The 27,223-nt window shown below is 38.1% G+C and overlaps 2 protein-coding genes across 4 annotated transcripts; one reads left to right on the top strand and one right to left on the bottom strand.

Annotated features, from left to right (window-relative positions):
* Positions 1–847: 847 nt before the first annotated feature.
* On the bottom strand, positions 848–23,449 carry DUS2 (dihydrouridine synthase 2). 3 transcript variants are annotated; one of them, XM_032195692.1, is made up of 16 exons: positions 23,356–23,449; positions 22,300–22,439; positions 20,788–20,833; positions 18,345–18,436; positions 17,397–17,440; positions 16,529–16,589; positions 14,899–14,946; positions 12,652–12,717; positions 10,805–10,875; positions 10,225–10,311; positions 8,307–8,475; positions 7,178–7,299; positions 4,549–4,692; positions 3,246–3,333; positions 2,562–2,635; positions 848–1,331 (listed from the first exon to the last, which is right to left on the bottom strand). In XM_032195692.1, the coding sequence occupies exons 2-16, from the start codon at positions 22,420–22,422 to the stop codon at positions 1,094–1,096; spliced, it is 1,473 nt and encodes a 490-aa protein (XP_032051583.1). In that variant the 5' UTR covers positions 22,423–22,439; positions 23,356–23,449; the 3' UTR covers positions 848–1,093. The 3 variants fall into 3 exon arrangements, with proteins under 3 accessions (XP_032051583.1, XP_032051582.1, XP_032051584.1); XM_032195691.1 differs by lacking the exon at positions 23,356–23,449 and adding an exon at positions 22,720–22,749; XM_032195693.1 differs by lacking the exon at positions 23,356–23,449 and adding an exon at positions 22,720–22,749 and having other exon boundaries at positions 22,300–22,435.
* DDX28 (DEAD-box helicase 28) lies at positions 22,852–26,996 on the top strand. The gene has a single exon (XM_032195756.1). It carries the CDS (start codon positions 22,852–22,854, stop codon positions 24,430–24,432), a length of 1,581 nt encoding a protein of 526 aa, XP_032051647.1. The 3' UTR covers positions 24,433–26,996.
* Positions 26,997–27,223: the final 227 nt, after the last annotated feature.

The following is a 27,223-nucleotide window of genomic DNA, read 5'->3' as shown; positions in this document are numbered from 1 at the left end:
CTGATGAGATACTGTTCTGCCATTATAAAAGAATGGTTTAATGCTGACGCCATCATCTGTGAAAAAGATTCGAAGTTTTAAATAGGAAGGCTATCTATGAACTACATCCAAATAAATTATACTTTTAAAGTTACTTATGCACAATACTCCAGAGATCATGGCATGGTATCCCTGTAATTTTGCTTTCAGACCAGTACTGATAATCTAAAGATTACAATAAATTAAAAAAAAACACAAATGTGCTTTTGATTAAGACCACCAGTATCATCAACAGTTAAATACTGAGGCAAAGTAGGTCACATTTCAAGAACACACAAGGCCATATTTGAATGCCTATATTGCAAATAATATACATGTAGATGCTTACTAGGACTTCCAAGTTCAAAAGAACAAAACAGATCAAAGTGCCTTAAATCAAATAATTCACAGCTACTAGGCTCCAGTTTCTTACTGAAAAGACAATTGTAATACCTAAGACCAGGAAACCATGATTAATTCTGTTGCTATCATATTTCTGGAAGGTGAAATGTAGTGGAAGTTATTAAAGAAAAACTGTTATCATGCTTAGTGTTATAATTTCCAAGTTCTCCTTTCTGCAAAATCCTTTTTGACAGATGATGGGTGTAAGTAAAGCCTCAAGTCATGCATGAAACTCATTTGACAAAACCATGTCTACTTAGCTGCTAGCATTTTCCAACATGAATTTTTCTTTTTAAATACATAGTTCCATAGTGAACCTACCTTCTTCTGGTCGATACATTCAGAAATCTCTTACCAGCACACCACAGACTTCTTAAAATAAACAAACAAATAATAAAACCAACTAAAACATAGCCTTGAAAGCATCTGATATTAAAAAATTTATTGTTTGGGATAATATTCTCAATGTTCTCTAAAATCAAACTGCTAATTTATCCAGTCTGAAAGGCACCACAGGGACAGTGAGTGGTGAATAGTAAACATCTTACTGGCATCTTTCACACCTGGGGAATTTATCTCTCAGAGAATCCAAATGAAATGTGTACAGCAAGATATACAAACAGGAGTTTATTTGTAGCTTCTGCGAAGCTGCCTGAAACCTCTGATCTCCATGCTACCGTGGCATCTGAGGCACATTCATGTCAGAAGTTTCTTCAGTAAAATTAGCTTTTTTGTGGGAAGGCTCAGCAAGATCTTTTCCATGGTCTCTGTTATTCAAGTGCTCCAGGTCTTCCCTCTTGCGTTTGTTTATCAGGTGGTTTTCTCCCTCACACAGCTTTCCCTCTGGGACACCCAGTGTTCTCAGACAGACAATAGCTGCAGCCTGTTCTGCTAGTTTCTTTGACTTGTCCCTGAAGAGCAAGCAGACAGAGCACAGGTAAAAGTAGAAACCGAAGTCTCTACACTCCCGAAACACAATTCATTTCCTGTCTCTGATGCAACATCATGAAATAAACAGTATTTGTAGTCATCTCACAGCAGAAGAAAAAATAGATCAGCTCCAGAAGAAGAATTTGAATCTTGCTAGGTGTCAATGTTGATTTCTCACTGCTGATAGTAATAGGTTTTCTAGGAATACTACATCAGGTCTTGTGTCTCAAGTACTCTTCATTTCAAAGATATGAAGTCAACACGTGTTTGGCCCAAGCGGTTGCAATCCTCAGATAAGTTGACTTCTGCAAATACGATCACTAAACAAAACTGAGTACTGAAGGATCACTTTCTGAAAAGACACTCAGGCCCAAGTATCTCTGGTAGGCATACAAGTTCACTCACTGATGCTGACATAAGAAGGAACTGTTCCGTAATAAAAAAACTTCTCTCAATTCCACGAGGGACTGACTGCAGATTACACATTTGTGAAATTCGAATTCAGAATTTGAAAATGTTTTCTTCTCAACATTTCACATCATCTGAGCTTAGCTTCCTAAAGTCTCTGAACAGGAATCCTGGAAACACCAGTAACTGTTGTGTGCATTTATCTTCCTTAATATGTCCAATGTTGGAGCTCTAACTGTGCATTTAAATCCAGTTCAACTTAGGTGCAAATGCCTGAAGTCAACACCAGTATTAATAGACGACAGCATAAAATACTGCCATGAAACTTTAGATCAGCACTGGATGTTACTGTTGATCAACTGTGATTTCTGAGATGCCACTGAACTTTCTTCTACTTTGCTGTATAGGGACACCTAATCCTGACTTATTACTGAAAATGGATCTGCTGTAGTGGCTGAAGACATTGCCTCCTCCAAATGTCCCCTCTGCCACCTTTGGTTTGTCACTGCACTCTTCATAGGCACAATTAAATTGGGTCACCTATGTGCTCCCCTTCCACTAGAATTGTGGGCTAATGTAATAGGTGAATTAAAATCAGTAATGGTTTATTTGAGCTTACTCCCTCGTCACATTCAATTTTCAGATTTTTTTTCCTACAGGTAGCTTTAAGAGGTATTGTTTAGCTGACTTTTACTAATGTCACAGCTGTGAACCAGAGTAGCCTTTCATTGCAAATTTTAAGCAGTATTTCATTAAACAGTTACAATACAGCCACAAAAAAAAAAACATTAAGGATGACTTACCACAGAGTTGATCTGTATTTTTGGTCAGCTACTGTCACAACTGAACAGAACAGTCTATCCAGTGGTCTTTGAACCTGGAGATAAAGAATCAAAAGGGATGTGTCAAAAACAGTCATGTCATTTATACAACAAAGGTTGTCAAAGTTCTTTGTTACTCTTAAGACCACATTAAGTAAAGCCGTTAAAATTACCGTAATTCAGACTAAAAATTTAATCTTGTATATTTAGCATATATATAAAAAAAAGTTGTCCAAACTGCAAACACTTTTGCTTTACAGGAAAAACAAACAAGTAAAAAACAAACCAACCAAGCTTCTATACTGTCTAGTTCCTACCTATAACAGCATCCAGTAACAGAAGAAAACATCCTGAAACCAAATTCTTTACTTCACAGAAGTAAAAGAAACTTGGACACAGACTCCTGTGTAAAAAGCTGTAACTACAGCAACTTCTTTCACAACTCAGTTGAAGCTGGACGGAAGGTCTGGCTTTCACTTTTTTATAATAAAATAAGCTACTTTCGTATATATATGTGCGTGTGTGTATGTATTTATTACCGTTTCTGAAGCAGCTTACTTAATAGTTACGTCACACTATAAAGCTAATTTCTTTCTACCCCAAGTCTTAAAATAACAATTTTATAGACAGGGAAGAGGGCTGAAAGGGTTCTTTTGATTGACTCACAGTTTCATAAACAGGCTGAGGATGCTTTTCTTTCCTACACCATTCCAGAAGATACATTTTTGGAGTAATTTGTGGTGGATATTCTCGCCTAGACAGAAAAAAAATTGTGGTCAACAACTGTGCCTAGAGTTTACTTACTAAACAAATCTATTTTAAAACAGACAGCTCAATAATTAAACAAAATAAGGGCTACTCATTATATTGCTTCTGCACATTATTCTTTGTGGTTTACTTTCACAGCTCAAATTATGAGAAAAATACCACTTCCTTATTAGACAGTTAAAGTAGCATGTCTGACCTAGCACCTAAAATAAAACCTAAACTCTTCTATTAACTATTTTTCTTAAACATTCACATCCTGTAATAATACAGGAGAAAAAACAGTGACCAGAAAGGAAATTCTAACTAAATCTATGATACAGAGTAGAAATACAGCTTGATACTATTTATTATAAGCAACAACACAATATGAAACATTAAAATAAAGAACAAAAACTGCTTCTGTTACAAAATAATACAGTCATCAAATAAATAATCGTAGCAAAGGTAGGTATCGATTCAGTTGCTAATATCAAAATACTCCTTGTACTTGGCAGAAAAAATACAGTAAAACACTGTATTCTGTCCAAAGGGAGCCATGTAATATACCCTGTAACTATTAATGCAGTATGAATGGATTTGTGGAGCACTTTATATAGTACTCTTCTTGAGCAGGTTGATAGACGTAATAGCAGGGTGGGTATAACATGTAAAGTAACAGCAATTCTATACGCCTCAGATTATAGCCAGAAGTTACTTAAAATAATGTTGTACATAATCTCATGAATTAGTTTCTCAATGAATACCTGATGATGAGAACATGTTTAGAAGGCTGCAGATAAGTTATCTGCTTGGAATAGACTTCTGAAATTTATGCTGGACTTTTTCTATTAAAAAAAAGTGTGTTTTAATCAAATTTCCACAAAACAATTAATGAACTCTATGCCTTTGTATATTCACAATTTTTTATATACAGATGTTTTGTTTTTTTTTTCTTAAACCCACTCACACTTTTAACAAATTTACTGAGTCTTGGGAAGCCTGAAACTAAAAAACATGAACATCTCATAACATCCAAATAGCACAGGAAGAATAGTGATGCTAGTGATTACATAACAATGTACACTAATTGCTTCATAAAAATGCACTCAGTACATGCTGTTATACAAATTGTTATTTCCTAGAAACTGTAAAACGTTGCCAAATTCATACTTTTTATTTACAGATGCAAAAAAAGTTGAATAAAATAAATTTGCATACTTACTTGTCAAATCTAACAGCCATTTTTATTACATCTGGATCTTCTATCTGGTCATCATCATCTTGTATCTTAGTTTCCAGAGATGTTTTCTTTGCTTCGAAAATAGCTGTTGTTTCTTCATAGAAATCAGCCATTTCAAAGGCTTCGCTATTGAAACAGAATTAGTTTGTATTGGAGATCAGCTTGCTTTTTGTACCCCATTATGACAGAGTAAAAAAAAAAAAAAAAAAAAAAAAAAGTATAGAAACCAGTTGTATTTAAATAAAGTATACATGTACAGAGAATTGCATGGAAGTATGGCTATTTTCTGTTCAGTGACATTATATTGTTTCTCCTTCATGTCTCTTAAGACATACTTGAGCTACAAGCAGAACGCTGTCATTTCCAGCATTATATATTTAATTAGCAATCTGAAAGTTCTGGCAGAACCATAAGAAATACAAGTCCTGCAATGTCCATTCAAGTTATTAGCTCAATTTGAATATTATTTGCAAGTCCCAAAGCAAGGGAAGAAACTAGGATTTGGGTCAATGGCAAGTGCCTCAAATAATTTTCAATTTTACATCCATGGCAGGCTCCATCTACGCTGAAAAACCGATACTCCTCATTTTCCAAAGAGAACAATATAACCTGCAGCACTGGCAAACTTACTTGCTGAATGTTATGAGTTATGAGAGTACTCATTGGTATGAATCTGTTCAACAATAAAATGAATTCTGGACACTAGACCATTGTCAGCGCTCTAAATGGAAAAGTGTTGAAGCTGAATAATGCTGAGTGATGCTTGATGAGTGAAGAGAAGGCAGCTCATTATGTATTGGTACGCAAACACTTGTCTGAAATGCAGCAGGTTTTCTCTTGAGTTCAGTACTGAGATTAAAATCTCAAATGGCTGTAACATACTATCCCCACCACGAGGCAGCAGTGTTAAGTAACATTTTTGTCTGGCAACCTATAGGCTAATCTTAAATAACAAAGTTATTCTTTTATCTGGAGGTTAAACAGACTATTTAAAACAGTGGTTAGAAGGCTTTGAGTCCGCAGATGAAAATTGATAAAACCGGTTTCTAAGAGGCACTCTTTTCTGCCCCTCTCTTATGCAGTCAGCACTACTTAAGCCAATTTTGAACATGGTAATGCATCCCATGTACAAAAATGCTTGTGTTCAACTTTGGAAGCCCCTAAAGCATCACTAGGCATAGCAAATAAAACCAAAAACTTTACCCCAGACCTCCATAAAGTATTTATGTGCATAAACTGTACCTCTTCTAATTACCTGTTTAAAGGCTTGACTCTTACTTTACAATTTCTTTTCTTTACATAATATGCATTACCGTTAATGCAGTAGAGAACCCCACCACCCTTTTGACTATGATTTATTTGAAGTTGTAGAAGGTAGTTGCAATCTATGCTACATTTCTTTAACGGAATTATAAAACTATATGCAAAAAGACAGCAAGTTACTATACTAAAAATTGTTCAACTACTTAATTGCAAAAGTGAAAAATATCTTGCAAAATTTAAGTGTTGTTTACACGTTCCACTGCTCCTTTATGATTAACAGAGGCTAGCTCCTTTTATACAGAACAATTGTGGGCAGCAGTGTTTATAGAGTTGGTAAATCACAGTAAACAGACTGAAGGACTGCAAACATTTACATTCATTTTAAATGCGAACAGAACGTTGATTAGGTCTCACTAGACAACAATAATTCAATTTGCAAAATATTTCAAGCTTTCAACATTTCTTTCCAGTTTCCTACATGGAAGATAAACAGTCTCAGACTGTATTTCATAAAAACCAAAAAACTTCCCCTCCTTCAATCAGCAGAATAATTGTGGCATGCAACGTGGATATGACATAGGCAAGCTCAGACCTCTACTTTGTTCAGTTCGAGTGGGTCCAAATTTGAACTCCCCTCCATTCTGTGTGAATTTAACATCTATTGTATTGTTTCTCACATTTTTTTCCTTCTTCCTTTTTTGCCTCCCCATTCCAGAAATTTCATTCAGATCATTTCAGAAATCTAGGACAAAGAACTTCAACAAAGCTACTGTATTTCCTCAAAAAGGAGGTCATATTCAGTTCTGGTATTTCAGGTATGCAAAGCAGCACAAAAAAAATATATGCAAGTGTCATACAGGCTACCTTCATATATTGCTTTGAGATCATCTCTAAGTGGTCCTTCAAGATATACATCTCACCATAAAAATACCATCAATATTAAAAACCCCACTTGCACAGGAAAAGTTTATAAAAATCTCAGAAGTTCCAACCTATTAACCTCCAAACTACCACTAGAAAATAGCAAAACTTAATTTTTTTAGAATTTTTTTTTTTTTTTTAAGAATTAATTAGTTCATGCAAATATTGGATAAATTCCTATCACTCAGTGATGTGCCTCTCACATTAGTATGCCAAATATATAGACAGTATTAGGGTTAAAGTTTTAACACCTGAGAATGGAGGAAACTTGGAAAGTGCTACTGTAGTGCTCCACATTTTAGCAACTGCTTTTTTTTTTTTTTTCCCCCAACTTTTTCTGAGGGTCTATATGCCAAGACAGTGCTACAGACAGAACTGGTTTGCAAGTCTGGCAGAGACAATTCCTATTTCAGAAGTACATGCTTACCAGATTTCCTGTGTGGACTGTGCAGCATGCAGCTTCTTGCCCTGAGTAGTTTCTAATTGTTCTCTTAACATCTGACACAAACAGTATTTCGTGTTGGTATAGTGATTATCATATCTCACTGCCTGAAGGAGAAAAACAAAATATATTAAAATACACCAAACAAATTTCTCTTGTGTAATCCTCATTACACTTGATGAACTTCAAAACTATTTCTGAAATTAAAAGCAGTGTAGAGTTTCCTCAATTCAAGATAACTTAATTAACATGAGTATATCTTGATTATTTTGGCATGTTCTCACAAAAGGAAATTCAACTTATTTATATGCTTATGAAGAAACAGGTTATAAGTTAACAGATTTGACTAGTGAAGTAATATTTTTAATAAGTAACCGGTTAATGACAGTCCATATCTTCAGAAAAAAATGAATTGATGACATGATCAAATCTGCAGATTTTCAATTTATTTCCTGCTTTGCCATTAAAAGCACTCTATTTTGAATGATCCAGCAACTTTGCATGATAGATGATTCAATTAATGAAGCTATAATACTGCAATACAGCATTACTTTGACACATCATTGCCTTTGCTTCCCAGCTGCTAAACATTCTTGACAGTATTTGTGATAGGCAATTAACTTCTAAAAACGAATCTAACAGCAACGTAATACTTAATACTCCTTCACTTTTCTGTTCAGTATTAATTGTACTAACAGCATCAAGAGTTGCCATACCTATCATTGGCTTTTCAAATTTCTAGACATTTTTAGAGGTAAATCTCGTAACTGTTCCCAAAAAAACTATTCCCACGCTAAAAGGCGTGGTATGTAAGAAAATAACCACTAGGAAAACTTGTTTTCTGAGCGATTTCTGGATTTTTGTTTTTTACTGAACACAACAAAACAGAAGAAGCAGCAGTTCACTTGCAAGACTCACATCATATGCAGTATGTTAAGATATTAACAGAGACTATGTCTCTAAAAATAAGAGGAGTTAAGATACCATGGTAAGATTTGGAACAATTCTAAACAATATTAATTAAACAATTAATTAAACAATATTCTAAACAATATTAATTACAAGTAAAATATTAAAAAAAAAAAAAAAAAAAAAAAAAAGAAGACCACCATACATATTTGATGTAATCTTGCATAACTTCCTTCAAGGGGAAAGGGCCTTCTTTTCTGAAAATGGATGGGTTCCACATGGCAGCACGAGCTATCATTACGGATGAGGCATCTGTTGCTTTCCGGAAGGTCTCAATGTCCATATATTCTTTGATGAAGTCATGAGAGCCTCCACTACAAACAAACATCAGTGTTATGCTCCAGAAAGTTTTATTTGTTATTATATATACTATAACATACCTCATATTTTCAAATGGGACATTACATTGTTAATGGCAGCACTGTGCTCAAGGATACCATCTCAAATATAAGAAAACAAATGGGTCTGGCCTAAGTTAGCAATGATCATTAACACATTGATTTTATACAATTTTTTTTTTTTTAGTATGGACAGCATCCTTCTATTTTTGTTCTAGTAATAATGCAAGAAGAGTAGCTACAAGTAGTACTTACAGATCAAAGAGCACTTCAATGTTAAAAGGTTGAAAACTAATCTAATTATTCACCAATCTAATTTCTTTTATTAATTTTTGTATATTTGCGAACCAAACTTAAGCCACTCAAAATACTAGCCCAGTAAGTTACAGCCAGTTTCAAGTATCACAGATCATATATATATTTTATAAGAAGGATTCTTAAGTAGCACATTTATATTTGTTGAGAGGCAAAAGTCTAAGGAAGTAGATTTAAAACAAAGATCACATCCTTCTTCTCAGATAAACCATAAAAAAAAATAGAAAGGTAATTTCAGCATCTTGGGACACTTGCACAAAAGTAAACTGATACACTGACTAATTAGAAGCAATTCATCAACAATAAACTTCTGGTTTTTTTTGCATCTCAGTGGCACACTTCTTCATAATGGAAAGTACTCATACAGAGTTGGTTTATCTGTGACATGCAAAAAAATCTAGGAAAAATTGGTAGCCTCATCTTTTAATCAGGCATGCAAATGATTATCTGCAACGCTCAATGTGAATTTTGCTTTCTTCTGAATTCCATGTTTTAAAAGAATTATTCTGAAAACTCGAAAAGGGGGTGAGATACTGAAAAGAGCAATAGCAAAGACTATTAACATGGATTATTTCCTTTGTCCAGTGCAGAAACAGACTTTCCAACAGCAAACACTTTTTCTTTCTATTTATTTTCTACACAGACATGTGAACAAGGAAACTGCTTCCAAATTCCTGATCCAAGTGTACGGTTTGCAGAGTCACAGCTTTTCCAGGCAAACGTGACATCAAGAGAACTTTATTTAAGTCACAGCTGCTCTGGCCAAGGAGATTCTACTGCCACTAACAAACAGGTGAAACATACAAAGATGTCAATTAGACAATCAGGGCAGTCTGGTGCTTTTCATTACCTTTAAGAGCAATTTTGGAAGCAGGAGATACCTGTTTGTGGCTAAACTTTTATAAGAATGAGTTCCTCATTTTATCACCAGAGTAACCAAAGGATCTATCAATAAAAGCAGTCAGGTTCGGTGCCAACAGGCCTGTAGGCTAAGCAGGTGTTAGGGAAAACTGTGACACCACAATATGTAACACTTTATGAGCAGTGGGACAGATGAGCTCTACTGTGCAAAGTGTTCAAGACACACAGTGGTATGGTTATAACCAGTCACTGCACATGGCTTAAAAATCACAGAAAATTCAGCTGTTGGATGCAGTTAGAAACAACTTGCATAGGATAGGCTGTGACGCAGAAAAGCAGTAATTTTTTGAAGCATACAAGGACTTTTAAAACTAAACCTGAGATACAGTTGTAATTCCCAAGGCAATGTTCCATCACTGATAACTGCATTTAGATTTAGAGATAATATTTCTGTTTGCCTCCACATGAAGAACCTTCATTTTCCTGCACGAGCACAACTTATGTTAGGTACAGGCATCTTGTAATGATCAGCTGATTAGTACAACCTACTTTGCTATTACTGGAATGGAGACTGCTTCAGATATGGCTTTGATCACATCACAGTGGACAGGGTGCTGAGGCCTCTCCTCCTTCTTCCTTTCCAAAAAAGAAAAAAGACAAGACCAAAGATTTCCTATGGAAGTTGTACACACTTAGCTCACAGCAGAAATAACTCAAAGATTACTTGGACGTACTTATTTGTACTCATTTAATGTATATCTTATTATAAATTATATATAAAAATTATAAGTTTATATAATTATATATAATTATTTTAAATCAAATGCATTTTAAAATGTTCCTACTCTAATTCCATATCCAGATAAGCAGGGTTTTTAGACACATAATTTTATTTTTATTTGGTCTTGACCGAGTCTAAAATTTTAGGAAAATAGCTGCAAATAGTTCAATAGCACCAAATAGATCCATTCCCTAATTACTGTATTGGTTTTCTAAAAGATTGATTTATCTAGCAATTGAAATCAGAAGTACATAATAAATGTAGAGTTTTACTTGAGTCATACCTTACTGTGCTACGTTTGCCAGAAAACTAGTAAAAATGTAACACACTTTCCTGAAACACATTTACCTTCCATGGACTGCAATGGCAGCGATACCAGTTTTTTCTATTCTCTTCACTAGATTCACGGTGTCCTCAACCTGAGGGATAAGAGGAATGACATGATCTTAGTTTACAGAGAAAAAACAATTATCATGTGATAACCATCATGTTATTGCACAAACAAATATTGAAATACTGTTCTTTCATTAAGGATATGATTCCTGTACTTCAACAGCATCTCCCAATATGCATACCTATTTAATACATACTTCAATGAAAGAACTGAGATGCAGGGGAGAAAGGGAAGCTGTAAGTACATCTTTAAAGAGAAAAAGTTGGCACACTGCTGAATTAGCCTGTCTTGTATAACTCTGCAGCTCTGGAGACATGGGGGGGGCGGAAAGAGGCCAATTTTCTTTTCAAAAGCTGGAGAGCAATCTGTGGCCCATCACAAAATAGCAGTGTATGAAAAATGCAACACCTATCAGGTAGCATGGATATAGAGACAGAAGCCCACCTGCTGTTCTGACTGGAGACACCTTATGCAAAAGCAGCTGGAAACAAAGCCTGTGGTGGCTGTAGAAATGTAAAGGAGAGGTGCCAGCTTTTTGGCTTAATACTATTAGGCAGTACTTCAAAAATAATCATCTTACACCGAGTTAGTGATTCTTTTCACACAGGGTTCATTTGTTCATATAATTAAGTGCACATGCAAATTACTTTTGAACAGTAGCTAGCTGAGTTACAGTTCATCCATCTACAGAACTATCTTTCCAGTTCATGTGCAAAGTAAATAAACAGGTAATCACATACAGATTTTAAAAATAATCAGTCAATTAAAGAGAAGGCAAATCATCTCCTGGAGCTTTACAAACTTTGAAAGGGACTCAACAAAAAAATAGTAATAATGGAACTATATCAGCTATTAAAAAAAAAAAAAAAAAGAACTAGGTATTTTTGCTCTATTCTTAATTGTTACATTTTAGAAAAACACTGACAGTGCAAAATGCAACAGCTTTAACAAAGTAAAGTCCCACCACAATCTTCTTGAAATGAAGGATTGTACCCAAGAATCTATCTAGAAAATGTCATTCTAAAATTGTGATGGAGACAGTGCTTCCGGGAAAGATTATAAATCTCTTCATATAAACTAGCAATTTCAGTGCTCAATCTATCAAACAGCTTCTAAAAAGGCTGCAGGAATTGTTTCTAAGTTGGGTATCATTTGTAGTACTTATTACTGTCTTTACATGTGGAGTAAATCAGGAATCAAGACATTAGAAGTCTCCCTGCAGCATAAAATACAAGTAGTTTCTAGAGCACAGGCAGTTACTGTTGCAAACAATTTCATTAGTGAAATCTTTGTTAAAGTGGATTTTGGAAGTTGGAGAAGTAACAGTAAGGCTTTGTCTTCCCCTTCAGTTTAAACTTCATGCAGACTGTCAAGAAATTCAAAGGTCGCCACACTGTGCTTATGTACACGATATTACTCTCAATCAATTCCATATTTGGCAATCTTCTACAATAACAGTACATTTTTCCTTTTTATTTTTCTTTTAGTGCTTATCCATCAGCAAAGGCTTTGGGATTAACTCAGTGGGTTACAATAAACAGGACTAAGATACGTGTATGTTATATAGAAGTACCCGCGCTTGGAATCCAGTAGAATAAGACTGTGTGTAGACATCTAATGTTGTCTTGAGGTTTTCAATTAGAGGAGAAACTTTGGCATCCCAAACAAATTATAATTCCAAAAGCTGTTTCACAATAATGGGGCTAAAATTTCAACATATTAAATTTCCATATATTATAACTGACTTTTCATCGTAATATTAAACAAAAATACAAAACTTCATGATGATTTATGTTCTTACTGAGGGCAAAATGCGGATTTTGCAGGTTATTGGCTTACAAATTCCTTTAACAAGAGTAGTCAGTATCTGGAAAGGGAAAAAAAAAAAAGACAAATGTGATTACAAAAGAGTAATGAATAAAACTCTTCCTTCTCTCTTGAATATGCAATGAAATTAGAACAATATAACACTAGTTATTGTACCTCTAGAAAGAATCTTAAGTGCTTAAAGAACACATACAATCTCTAATTGAGTATAACATTTTAGCTGGTAAATATGAATGCTGCTTTTAATAGGAGGTGAACTGTAAACACCAATCACTTCAAAACGAAGTGCAAAATTTCATTTTCATGAGATTGTTTCCATAGTCTTTTCATATTTGAGTTGTAAGTTTATGAAAACTGCATGTGAGTATTCATTAAAAAGAGCTTTTTTGAGAGAAGAAAGCCTTCAAGATGGAAAAAAAAGAAGGGAAAAAAATTAAGCAATGTCATTGAATCTTCTAATAAAAACAAAAATTGTAAACCGAATTCCATGCTTAACACAAAGCACATTTTACTCATTAAAACAAACTTGGAATAAATGAACAGTTGAGTAGTTGTTAGTTTAACCATTAAAAAACTAAGCTATGGAAAGAATATTATTTTCAGAGGCTAAATTCAAGTCCAACAGACCATATTTAAACAAAAGGGCCACATAACGGCCTATACACATCTAAAATCACTATATGACTATAAAGGAGTACTTTGATTTATGCAAGTATATTCTATGGGAAAATGGCACCAGAAACTCAATAGCTCCCTAGACAGGAGAGTGGAAAGCAGCTGATCCTGGCTATTACTGAAAAAATACTGGTTTTTTTAACTGTTTTTTGAGATATTATCATACATGTGATTTTACTGAGTGCAATTCCCCTGTATAATACAGCTTGAACTGCAGGTAAATTATTTATTTCAGAGTTGTGCATATAAATGAAACTTGAATTTTATTTAATGCTACAGTACTTATTAGGTTCCCAATACAGAATTGAGCTTTTATACTTAGCATATGCAAATTCTTATGCTTAAAACAGCTGGGAAGTAATTAGTGTTTTCCAAACTTTCCTCCATAGCATTCTCTTGATTAAAAAAAAATAAATAAGAAAGCTCTCAAAAAAAACCTCTTCAGTATTTTTAATTTTTCTTTTTTTTTTTTTTGTTTTTACACATAAATGAAACTGAGATGACCTCATTTTCCAAACATTTTCAGTATATTATTTTCACAATCTTATCTTAAATGTAATAAGCTTTCAGTGTCAGTCTCATTAAGGATTCTGATACAAGAACAAATATCTTATGCTTTTTATTCACATAGATTAATGATTTGGAGCTGCAATTTCAAACATCTTCTGTAGGCTATAAGCTTAGTTATCCCTTTGCAGTTGGCTAAGAGTAATTTCAGTACTATGATTTTGCTGCTTATTAACACCTTACATTAAAAAAAATATTTCCAACTTTTTGAAGTTCAAGCTTCCTGTTCTACTGAAGAATACCAAAACAAAATATAATGGCTAAGGAGTGGAAGGGAATCTGTTAGCAATCATCTTTCCAACTGCCTCTCACTCCTATGAGAAGTATTTTTGCCAGACTTACTTCCAGCTTGCCATATACTTTCCTCTCAGGTCCCACTCCTAAAAATTTCATTCAGGCTTCATCACTTTGTACATCAATTCCAATTTAACTCTAGGTAGTATCATCCATGTTACCTACTTCATGGAATACCATATAGGTCTCAAAAATTTAGGTTCTGGTTCCAGTTCTGTTGCCTGTCCTGTTAACTGACTTTCCACAGATAGTAACGTTTACCCGATTCTGCTTTTGCTTTTGGAAAAAAGAGATAGGGAACTGTAAACTACAACTGCCCTCAGGAACTCTGAAGGTGGATACAGCCATAAGCTATAGGGAAGCAGGACAAAGTGAGCAGTCTACTCATCAAACTAGGAAGTACCAAGTCTTTAAAGAGAAAGGAAAATAAAACATACTTGCTGAGAACGACCCTGGAAACCCAGAGCAGTGTGCAGACTGCTCAGTATCAGGAAGCCCAGAAGTCCTTAGGAATATACATACACACATCTATTTTAATATATATTTTTTTAATTTTAATATTCCAAACTGATTATTCTACTCTAGCTTTTACAAATTTGTCTTCTATGCATTCATCCTTGCTTCCAGTAAAGCACTACATGTAGTACTTTTCAAGGCAGTTTAAAACCCACAAGGTGATACTTACAGACTCAATTTTGTCAGGATCAGATAGCAGTGCTGCCCCCATGCCACCCTGGGAAAACACAGAGGAACTGTTACACACTAGGAACATGAAAAACGCAAATGTTTTTCAACTCAATTATTTTACCTAATAGCAGATCACAGCAAAAATCCACTGCTTATTAGCCAAAGAAAGTAGAAAATGGCAAAATACGAAATGCAGGAGCATTAGTGAACAGTCTGGTGAAACATTTCCTAGAAATGTATCAGGATAATTAAGCAGTAATTCAGGACACCAACTTGCTCCCATTACTTTATGGAGCAGACAGGATTTCAAAAAGACATTTTTAGCAATTTTAATTATCTGTTTTCTACTCATTAAGTCACAGCAGGACAGAGGTATTGTTTTAGCTTTCCACTTCATGTTTGAGAGGTCTTGGTGTCAGCAGTTTCTGCCTACACACTCTGAACTTAGAAAAGCAGGTAAACAAAAACTAAGTGGCTGGATTAAATATATTACAAACACTTTAATAATTTAATATTTGGGCTGTTCTTTCTGCAACATTCCATCTGCATGCATAGATCTGGAGGTCAATAGGCAGTCATAAAAAATAAGTTAAAAATTGCATGACATTTTTTTTGACCCAATACTACTGGCAGAATTTTTGATCTTTTACCCTAATGCAGGACGGTTGTTTTGCTGTTTTGTTCTTAATTATGACTCTGCAGAAAGATAAAATCATCTTCCATTTATTTAGCTACAATATAAAAGAAAATAAAAAAGGCTAACTAAAAGTACTGGAAATACCAGCAGATCACTACAAATTTAACATGTCCTCAGCATGACTACAGTGCTTTGGTAACACCATTTTTTTTTGCCAGATGGCTTTGGATATAAAATGGTGTTACCAAAGCACTGTAGTGCCATCTGGCAAAATACATGGAAAGCTCAGAAGCAACAGAATCTAAATATATAAATAAAAAGGTCCAGAACAAGGGGAAATTCAAATTTGAGTTTTAAAAGAATGTAATATTTATTTTCAGCATAACTCACTATGTCATTTTCAGACATTATCATTGAAACAAAAAAAAAAAGTTAATGGGATTCAAATGGAAAAAAAAACTAGAAATCTACATGGGTGAAGTTACAAGTTAAATTAAATATTACAAGAGTAAAAGTAATTCTTCTTCAGAGTGCAAGCCAATCTACAAAACTGAAAGTAATGAAAAAGAAAATTCCTCTGTGAATTGATTCATCTTATGACTTACTTGTACCATTTCCTGGTACATTCAACATCGACCACTGTTAGATCCAGGCTGGAACAGTATGAACTATTCAAGTGAAGATACAAGATACCTGAAACGTGTCTTACACTGTTCTTACACTCATTATATGCTCCAAACAAAAAGCAATCTTGGTGATGGAAAAAATACTTCAGCCATCTCTTATATACTCTACCTACAATTGTTACAGCTCTTTGGTTCTTCTGTTCCAAAATTTCAAGATATAATCTGTCCTTCTGTCTCTTTAATATAGATAAGTATGTGCATGAAAATTTTACTGCTTTAATTTGTTCAACTCAGAAAACCAGTACGTCTATTTCACACCCCACACAAGTAAGAAAAGTAGTTAAGAATAATCAAAAGCTACTTGCCTTAGTAGAATATTCTTTTGGGCAGCCCATGTTGATATCAATGCCAGCTACATCACTCTCTCTGAAAGAGAAGAACCAAAAAGGTATTTCAACGTATGAGAACAAGGATCAGGAAACAGGTATCTTGCTGGGAAGCTTGTTTTCATCGTTATAAGGCTTAAATGTGAATTTAAGGTTAAGTTTTTATTTGATCTTCTGAATTTTCAGCTTCTCATTTACGTAAATTATCTACTTTATCAGTGGTCTGAACAACCATCTGCCCACAGGTTTCAATGACCAGGGTTGTGCAGAAGCTGCAAATACTCATCTTAAATGCATTTACATAGAATTAATTGATACTCACCATATCAACCACCAAATTCACCAGTGTCAACAAAATAAGTCTTAAAAGTTTCATCTATTTGAAACACAGGCTTCAAAATACCTTTCAAATAGGATGGAGATGTATTTTGCATTTATGCACAGTACTGTGTGCTTCAAAACATAAAAAAATAGGAGCCATTTACAGAAGCCATTTTAGGAGCCATATTAGTTTTGTTAGCGGGTGTGTAAAACCCAGCAAAATTTCACACTGGAAAAATCAAGGACACAGCTACTACACTAGAAGAAAGCCTTCAATCCCAGTATAGAAATTATGCAGCTGCTACTTTGAGTACAAATTATTTTAAATAGAAGTTGCAGTCTTACAGAACTTTTCTTAAATATATTAAGGGTCCTATCAAGATCTACCCTGATCCTCTCAATCATTACCATTTGTCTTCCAGAATAACTCCTCTCTACAAAACAACAACAACAAAACACACCACAATCACCAACAAAAAAAAAATGCAAACCCAGACTGGGAAAGGGCTGAGAGAAGATGACTTACACAAGCTTAGCTACCGCCAAGGCTCTTTCAGCATCTGCTGAACCCTGTTGGAAAAACAAGAGTGTATAATTATAAAATAGCATCAAATTAATAAAAAATAAGTTCACTTCCACGTGTATAAAACTATTATTTGCTCTAAGCATTTAGTCCAAAGTAACATAGACTCATTCACAGCCCAACAGATAGCAAAAACATTCAGCTAACGCATGTCAACCACTGAACAACAAAAAGTGACACAAAAAGAGATCTTGAGTGGTCAGTCCACATTCCTGACCTAAAACAGTATCAAACATTCTTAGCTGATCACCAAATAGATATTTATTTTTCCTGTCCTTAAAAATTTCCACTAATAAGGACTTAATAGCGTTTACAGGCAGCTTATTCCAGAGCTATCATTACCATTGAGAAAAGTCATTTATTGTCTAATGCTCCTTCCTCCAACATGTCTTATATGCAGTGCATTCAAAGAAACAAATTGTTTTTCCCTCTAGCAGCCTTTAGTCTATTTGTGCAACATTAATGCAGATACTAATACTCTCTTATCCAGACTAAACAATGTCATTTCTTTTAGTCTTTCCAGTGAAATTCTTCACAGTGTAAGATTTAAGCATGTGATCAAGCATCAGGGTAATTTATTTTTGGTACTTATATGTTTGGAAACATAACAAAGATACTGATTACAAAACCAAGATGCCTTCACAGAGCACATAATTCATCTTAATCATGTCTTCTGAAACCAGCTGTATAGAGAACTTATACTGCAGCACGTCGACTGTGTGTGTACCAACAGATTAGAAATCTGCAACATATTTGGTGTGAAATTTTATCTCCAGCTAAAGCATCAAGGTATAAATAGGTGAATTACAGACAGCTCTTTTAGACTTACAGAGTTACTAGCACTACCTCGTTTAACTGGTATTAAAAGAGTACCTGCTGGTGGTTTCTTACCATCTGAAAGACAACGCAGTGCCTCTCCCTTTCACAAGTTCTGAAAACAACTCTTTCATTTGGTGCAACAAAGTCCACTGTTTCAAGTACTTCTACATGAAATGAGAAACACAAAACAGGCAAAATATAATATACAGATGTAATCATAAAGGAAGACATACGACAACACAGCATCTATATAAATGAAATGCTATCAAATAAAACTTCTATGTACAGTCCAACTAATGGCACCCTATCTCCCAAAAGTTCTTCAAACACATTTCTTGCACACTGCAGTCTCCCTCCCATAGTACTCCCTAATCATCCCCGCAGCCTGTTTGTTGGGAAGCAACAGCACCAGAACATATCTGAAGATGAATCAGCCAGGATGAATGAACATAACGCTACCATTTTTGGGAAGGGGCTGGAATGGAAAGTGGATTTATGGTTGGCTTCTGTTCCCTGCCAGGGACACAACAACTGTTTCTCATCCCACTCAGCTGTTCTAAAATTTATGGAGAGCTCAAAAGATATCCATTTAAGAACTTGCCTGTGAAAATAGTGTTAGGCCAAAACTAGTCCACAGACTTCAACTTAAGGGTAGAATGGCAAACAATGAGGTCCTGTATGTCTTGTTTCCTTACTGGAGTAGACTAAAGTATATATATATACACACTACAATGTCCCAGCTAACATTTATAAAGACTTACGACTGGCACTTGCCTCTACTACAGTCTAAATTAATGTGTTTCTTAGCCACAATATTGGGCTTACATGGCAAGTTTTGGCAGCAAACAGGGCTGCAGGGGGAGCCTCTGAGAGGAGTGCAACAGCTGCCCCACATCAGGTAAGAGCCAGTTCCAGCTGGCTCCAAAAGGGACCTGGCACAGGCCAAAGCTGAGCCAACAGGTGACATTACTTGTGCCTCTGTGTGAGCAGATTTAAGAAAGGGAAAGAAAAAACTGCTGCCAAACAGCAGCTGGGAGAAAGTGAGCAAACAGTAGAGAAACAACCCTTGACTGGCTTGCAAAGGCTTGAAAAGGCCCCCTTCAGCCTGGGGAAGGGACCATGGTGGAAGAGGCTGTTGCCCCACAGCCATGGTTAGCCATGGAACATGAACCATATGGCACAGCCCCCAGTGGAGCAAGTGGATGTGACCCAAACAAGGCTGCAAACCATGGAGAGCCCCCACAGAAGCAGACTTGGGGCCAGATCAGCAGCCCATGGAGAGGAGCCCCGGTGGAGCAGGCCTGGTAGCAGCTGCCACCCATGAGGGACCTGTGCTGTACATGATATGGACCTGTATGGGGGGGGGGCAGGTGGTTTTTTTTTGGTTTTAGTTTTTCACTCCTCTGATCTGTTACTAAGAGGCAATAAATCATATTAAACTCCCTATGCTGAGTCTGTTTTCCCCATGACAGTAATTGGTGAGTGATCTCCCTGTCTTTATCTCAACCCTTGAGCCCTTCTTCATTGTATTTTCTCCCCCGTTCCTTTGTGGAGAGGGAGTGTGAGGGCAGTGTGGTGGAGTTTCACTAGCCATCACTGTGAAACCACCACAGCCGCTGACACTTCACTGAAAAAATTAAAGTGCTTTGTAACTAATGAGTAGTTTTTCTCCAGAAATTAGATTTTATTTCAGCACATACCAAAAAAAAAAAACCAAAAAACAACACAAAAGCACACAAGCGTTTTTGGCTTGTTTATTTCTTATGATGGCATAAGTAACCACCAGAAAATTAGATACTAGAACCAGCATATAGACACAGAAATGAGGAAAGTTATCTGCTTATTAAAAATTTATTACTTGCCTTTTTGACACACAAAGATAAAACCTTCAGCACTTCATCCAATGTACTGGAATTTTATTGTCCTTCCTACTCCAGCTACTTCTCTCACCTGCTGTCAGTAAGCATGATGCTGAAACATTACTAAGATTTCCAACAACAATGCCACTTTTCTTAGTTAAGAGAGACAGACATAATACTAGGAGGTAGAATTCTAACATCCTAAACTTTCCAAGGCCTGTACCTGCACACCCACTGACCCGACCTCAGCCGGGTGAGTTTCTTGTAAAAACTTTACAAGAAACTCACCAAATCCCTGTAATAGCGTAAGTGAATGGTGGATATTTGCTGTTCTGTACAAGGTAGGGAAGAAGCTTGTGTTAGGGTCCCAGAAAGAACACCAAACTACTAGCTACTAACAGGTTAGCCCTATCCTCAGAAGGTTTGTGGTTTTCCTGAGGGATATTAGCTGAACTACTGAAAATTTCTTAAGAAGGAAAACAAAGTCTGAAACTGTACAGCAGCAGCCAGGCATAAGAATGGAGCTTCAAAAGCTTATTTTACGTCTGTATTGATACCTCATTGTAAACCCTACGCGATTACTTCAGCAAAGTAATTATTTTCTCAACTCGAGAAAGAAAGTTTACAGATATTAACAAAACAAATGCTATGCTTACCATTTATAACCCTCTTACACTGCAGCATCTTTATGTCAATCAGCTCCTGAGAACAAAGGGTGGAATAAAATGATTATAAGTAAAAGCATATAACCCATCCAGCTCTATACAGTTGTTCTATTTTATTAAGATACCTATCTAGAGATACCAAATACAGAAAAGGAAACAACTAGATACTTGTTTGTATTTGTTGTGAATTGCTCAACCAAAGTTGTAAAATATGAAAGGTGAGATGTTGGTACAGTTCTAGAAGATCCATTTAGTTCAAATATCTCTCTACCAAGCTAGAAATAAAAGCAGAATTAATTGTCCAGAGAACAAAGGGAAAACAATACTATAAGAAGACATCTCAAGAACTGAAGTGGGTTTCCACTGGGCTACACCCACAGGTAAACAAAATACCTACATAAAGTTTATAGGACTGTGTTACCTTAATTCAAAAGCTTTAAAGATTTGCTAAATTTACTAAAAGTTAAAATGAAACCTTGTGTTGAAGCTTACTGAAGAAAATTGGAAAACTCTGTTTCAGTGTATCAAAACAAAGCTACACAATACTGTTCTGTTGCTACACAACTGCCGTACAATTGCCTAAAATAATTTCTATATTATCTAGTAAATTCTTAAAAAATAAAAATCGATAGAACTGTGTTCCTGAATCTATTAAGACAGAGCTCTAACTGCAAATACTAATACATGTCAAAGGCATCGTCACTAGATTCTGTAAATTTGTGATTCCTGTATATACAATCTATAGTTGACATCCTAGAAAATTAAAAAAATAATAATAATAAATAAACGTATAGTCTCATTTAACCCAATGTAAAACAGACAAGTGGGAAATTACTACTGCCTGTCAAAAAAGAAAGACGCACTATTATCCCCAATTTTGACATGGTGCTAACTATACTACTGGATTTTGAGATTTCTTCCGCATCATCCAGCAATAACTGTTCTTTCAAATGGAGCAGAGTCAACTAATTAAGTATCATACCCAGCATATTGTCTCTCTGAGAAGAGATCAAAGATCCTCTCAGACTGATTCTGACAGTTCCTTTCAGCCCATTCTATTAATACAGATATCTCATTTTATTGGGGTTGAGTTGTAACCTTAGAATGACCTACCCTCTCACCCAGTTTGGCTCCACTGTCCCAGCACATCCATACTTACACAGTACTGCCAGTCTTGCTGCTTGGCCACTTTTGAAGCTACCTGAAGCTGAGCACCCTGTTTATTGTGGGTGTCACGGTAGTCTTAAGTAGTAACAGCAGTAGAGCATGAAGAAATTGTTCTGACATCTAAATGAACTGAAATAATTAAACAGTCCTAAAGGATGGGCCTACCGTAAACTCGACTGCTCAAAAGGTTCTCTCAAGCCACTCTGTTTTATTTTTTTCCATTTTTTAAATGAAAAGTATATGGAAAGAGTCCCACAGTAAGCCAAGCCTACTCCTTTCCTTCCATTTTTTCAGTAACCCTGTCCTCAGATTGCCTCATCTGCTCCTCCCCTGTACCTCACAGTACACGATGTCAGCACCGTAGTCCAGGGCCAGAAGACGCATTGGTAAGGTTCCCACTCGCACCATGGGCGCCAGGATGTTCTTCCCTCTGAAACACAGCGGGGTGTTCACCGTCATTCCTGTTGCAGCACTGTCTGAAAGAGAACATAGGGGATGGGGGGGGGTTATGAAATATTATTTCCTTCCAGGAAACTCCCAGAACTTTTCCTCAGGGGGGACTGAGGCTGTGGAGCCTCATGTGGCGGCTCGCAGGCTGGGTGCTTCGTCCCCACAGGGTGAGAGAAGCCCTGAGCCCACCACAGTGGGGGGGCTCCCCTCATGGCGGCACCACCCTGCCAGGCGCTGAAAGCACCCTGAGGGAGGTGAAAGCAAGATATGAGGCGGCAGCCGGGCTCCCCCCACACCGTTCCTCACCCTCCTCGCGTGGAGCCGGCTGAGGAGGGGTAGGGACGGAGGCAGGGAAGGAGGAAGGCCGGCGGGGGGGGCGGTGAGGAAGGCGGGCGGCCCGGCCGTCGCCTCACGGCGTCATCGAGCGGCGCCGCCGCCATGGCGCTGAGGCGCGGCGGGGCAGCGGCCGCCCGGGCGGCGGTGGGCTCGCAGCCCCCGGAGCATGTGGTGCGCATCCCCTGGGCCCTGCGGCAGCGCCTGGAGAAGCGGCGGAAGGCGAGGCGGCCCGGGGAGGCGGCGGTGCCCTCCGGCAAGCTGCTGCTGCGCAGCCGGCGGCCGGAGCTGAGCCAGCCCCGCTGGCAGATCGTGGGGCGCTGGGAGCGGCCGCGGCTGGTGTCGGCGGGCTGGAAGCACCGGGAGGCGTGCGGGGATTACTTCCAGCTGGAGCCTTCTCAGGAGGCTGCCCCCGCTTTGAAGGCTCCGCCGGCTCCTCAGGGCCAGTCCTTCGCCGAGCTGGGGCTGCAGCCGGCGCTGCTGGCCGCCCTGCAGCGCCTGGAGGTCGGCCGCCCCACGGCGGTGCAGCGCCTCGCCATCCCCGCCCTGCTCCGCGGCCGCAGCGCCCTGTGCGCCGCCGAGACGGGCAGCGGCAAGACGCTGGCTTACCTGCTGCCGCTGCTCGACCGCCTGCTCGCCCGGCCCGAGGAGAAGGAGGAGGAGAAGGAGGAGGAGAAAAAGGTGGCGGCGCCCCGCGGGCTGGTGGTGGTGCCGTCGCGGGAGCTGGCGGCGCAGGTGGGCGCGGTGGCGGCGGCGCTGTGCCGGCCGGCGGGGCTGCGGCTGCGGGGGCTGACGGGCGGCGGCGCCGCGGGCGGGCTGAGGCGGCAGCTGAGGGGGCCGGGGGTCGCCGTGCTGCTGGGCACCCCCGGGGCGCTGCGGGATGCGCTGCGGAGGAGGTTCCTGAGCCTCGGGAGGCTGCGGTGGATGGTGCTGGACGAGGCGGACACGCTGATGGACGAGTCCTTCGCCGCGCCCATCGAGGAGATCCTGGCGCACGCCCCGCTCGCTGCTGGGGCCCCTGGGCCGGCTGGGCCCCGCGAGGAGAGGACGCAGGTGGTGGTGGTGGGAGCCACCTTCCCCGCTGGGCTGAGCGAGGTGCTGGGGAGGTTCGTCGACGTGGGCCGCTTCGCCAGCCTGGCCACCCAGGGCCTGCACCGCCTGCCGCCCCACGTCCAGCAGAAGTTCGTCCGGCTGAAGGGCCAGGACAAGCTGCCAGAACTGCTGCAGCTCCTCAAGGACCACCCGGCATCCGGTGGGGCCGTCATCATCTTCTGCAACAGCGCCAGCACTGTCAACTGGCTGGGCTACATCCTGGATGACCACAAAATCAAGCACCTGAGGTTGCAGGGGCAGATGTCAGCCGTTGCCAGAGCCGGCATCTTTGCCTCCTTTCAGAAGGGTGACGTTTCTGTCCTTGTCTGCACTGACCTGGCCTCCCGGGGGCTGGACACCAGCAGCGTGCAGCTAGTGGTCAACTACGACTTCCCAGACACTCTGCAGGACTACCTGCACCGCGTGGGGCGGGTTGGACGCGTCGGAAGCAAGACCCCTGGAGCTGTGGTTAGCTTTGTCACCCATAAGTGGGATGTGGACCTGGTGCGGAAGATCGAGACTGCAGCCCGGAAAAGGACAGGTCTCCCAGGCATGGACTCCTCTATTAATGAGCCTCCGCCTAAAGCAGATTGATTTGTGTTGCCAGGCAGTAATAAATGGCCTGGCAGGGCCTAAGCTTGAAGCCATTAAGGCAGAGCATATGAGCTCAAGTGTGTGAGCTCCATTGAAACAGTATAGAATTGAGGTTCATAACCAGGTGATGGGGTTAATTTTGTGCACTGTTCTGGAAGCTGCGATAGTCACTTCCAAAGGCGTCACAACTCACAGCTTCCCAAAAGGAGGTTAATAAGTGAATAATAAAATACCTTTGGAGAAGACCCAAGAATCCTGTCATCTGTTGCATTTGCTTAATTGTGTTGAGACTTTTAACTTAAATTCAAATCAGAGTGAATGTATGCCTTCCCACCAACAGCAGTTAAACAATATTATTCAATCTTAAGAATGTCTACTGGCAGAAGAAAAAAAAAAAAGAATGTTTTCCTAACTTTGTTGTAACTTTGACCCAATTTTAGCTATGTGTGGAAAGACTAAATGGTAAATTACATTAAACTTTCTTGTAGCATTTGATTCAGAGAATTCTAGACCAAATACCTATAAAGACAGGTGGGAGTGAGAAGGTACGATAAAACTCAAGGCTTTTTCAAGCTTTTATTTATCATCTTACAGTTGCCTTTCAGTGGGAACAGACATCTGTGCTGCTTCATTGTATTAAAGAAAAAAGCATCATGTTTTCTGCTTGTTTTTCATGCGGGCTCTAGTGATGTCTGCTGTCTGTACTGCATTAAAAAGAAAAAAAAGTAAATGTCTCCTGTGGCAAGGAAAGAAAGTGTTTTGACTCACAAGTTCTATCATAACAGAACAGGTGCATAAGGTTTCTTTTGAGTATCATGTCATTGTTCTCTTCTGCTTTAAAGCAAAAGGATTAAAATGAGGCTGAGGTTATTTCATATCTAGCTGCTAGCTGGTATCCATGGTAAATAATCACACAAAAAGAGTATTTTAGCTCTGATTTATGTTGCGGTGACTTATCACAGCTTCTTCTTTTAGTGGCTGTTTTTTCCTCACACTGTCCACTTTTTCAGCCTGTGCTAAAACTCAGCATGCAGGAATAGGAAGCTGTTAGAAGATTGCAGCAGAATGTCTCTAAATCATTGGTTTCAAAGCAAATAAGGCACTGGAGCTACTTGCATTCTGAGTATGAGAGTAAAAAGCATAGAAACAAAACTAGAAATTGTGCGCATGTATTCTGTTCAATTCCACAGCTAAAGGGCTCTTAGGGGAAGTTACAAACTATAGTAAAGTTACTTTATTCAGTGGAAAGCTTTCAACTTTCTAAATTAGGTGTAAAAACATTCATATTTTTGACCCATTCATTGCATAGACTACTTGCCTAATATCTGAAGTTCATTCATTTCATGCACCCACAAGCAGAAGTATACTTAGTATGAGCAGTAAGGTAAATACTTAAGCAGAAATTTAGGGGTAGTGTGTAGTATAATTTACAGATAATCCTATTTCCATTTGATGCATCTAGGCTTTATGAGATTTTCTGAACTGCTGAGAAACAGCTTCCTTCAACTGTGGACACAACAGTTATCTTAAATGAAGTAAACTGTATTAAACTCCAAGGAGAAAAAAAAAAAGTAATATTTGCTTGCTTGCTTTCAGGCTGACTGCATTTCAAGTGTCATATAATTTGAATCTGATGTAAGACAAGGCAGTTTTCAAATCCATACTACTTCACCATTTTAGCATAAATACCGAGTTACTATCTATTCCATTGAGTGTCTTCCTCTTAATAGGCAGCTGGTGATGCCAACTGTGTTTCTCTGCTCAATATACAGAGTTGCCCTTTTAAGTTGGAGTGAAGTTTTTTGCTTAGGAGTTTGGGTGTTAGACTCCCTGGACCCATGTTCTCATAAATATACAAGACTAAATCAAACAATTAGGGATAAACTTTCGTAACTGTTGTAGATATGTGCTATAATTCTTTCGCTAGAAACTGCTAGTAGCAGAGCAAATAGTGTGACTGATTTTAAGTCATGCAGCCTTTTTGGAGTTTATGTTTGGTTCCTGCAGGGAAACAGTTCCAAAGAAGTTAAATGATGTCATGTAAACATAACCTCTGACTCAGGATCCACAGTCAAAACTACCTGGCAATGTTCATTCATAATTAATGCATCCACTTATTTTTTATTGGTAACTAAGTGGCACTGGTGATAAGAAGGTATATTTTTTCCTGAGTTAAAATTTGGGAAAGGAAGATGGGAGGAAGGTTGATTTCTGATCAATTCACCATAAAATCAGCTTATAAAAGCTAATGGTAGTCTTACTGAGGTATTAAATATACATGTTAAAAAATGAATGATTGGTGTACTATGTATATGTTATAAAAAATGAATTATATATCCTCTAATGGCCATAACAAAAGACATTGAAGATGTTCTACAACGTTACATTTGCATATTCTTGTTAAGGTCTTTAGATGTATAATTTTAGGGTAAATTCTATAACCCACTTTTAAAAATTCTGCAATAGTCTGTGAATCTGGAATAATATTACAGTGAGTCCCATGCCAGGTCATTCTGGTTTGAAGTACACAATAGAAAATCAAATTAAACAACACAGTGAAATTATAAAGGTCTTTCAGCTATATGCTTCTTAAATTTGAAGTAACATGCACATTATATATTTACAAGCAGTAACTTTAAACTCAGCGCAAATGCTCTGAACTGATTGTTGCTAGGGCACTGTTGATCAAAACAGTTTATCAAAAAAATAAAAGACATTTTGACATTTGTATACTAAAGTAGCCAATAAAAAGCTTTGGGTAGATATGCTCAGAGAACACAAATATTTACCA

This window comes from Aythya fuligula, chromosome 12 (genome assembly GCF_009819795.1).
Source record: "Aythya fuligula isolate bAytFul2 chromosome 12, bAytFul2.pri, whole genome shotgun sequence".
Taxonomy (NCBI): Eukaryota; Metazoa; Chordata; class Aves; order Anseriformes; family Anatidae; genus Aythya; species Aythya fuligula.
The sequence above is the reverse complement of the archived record's forward strand: the minus strand, read 5'-3'. Positions and strand labels throughout refer to the sequence as shown.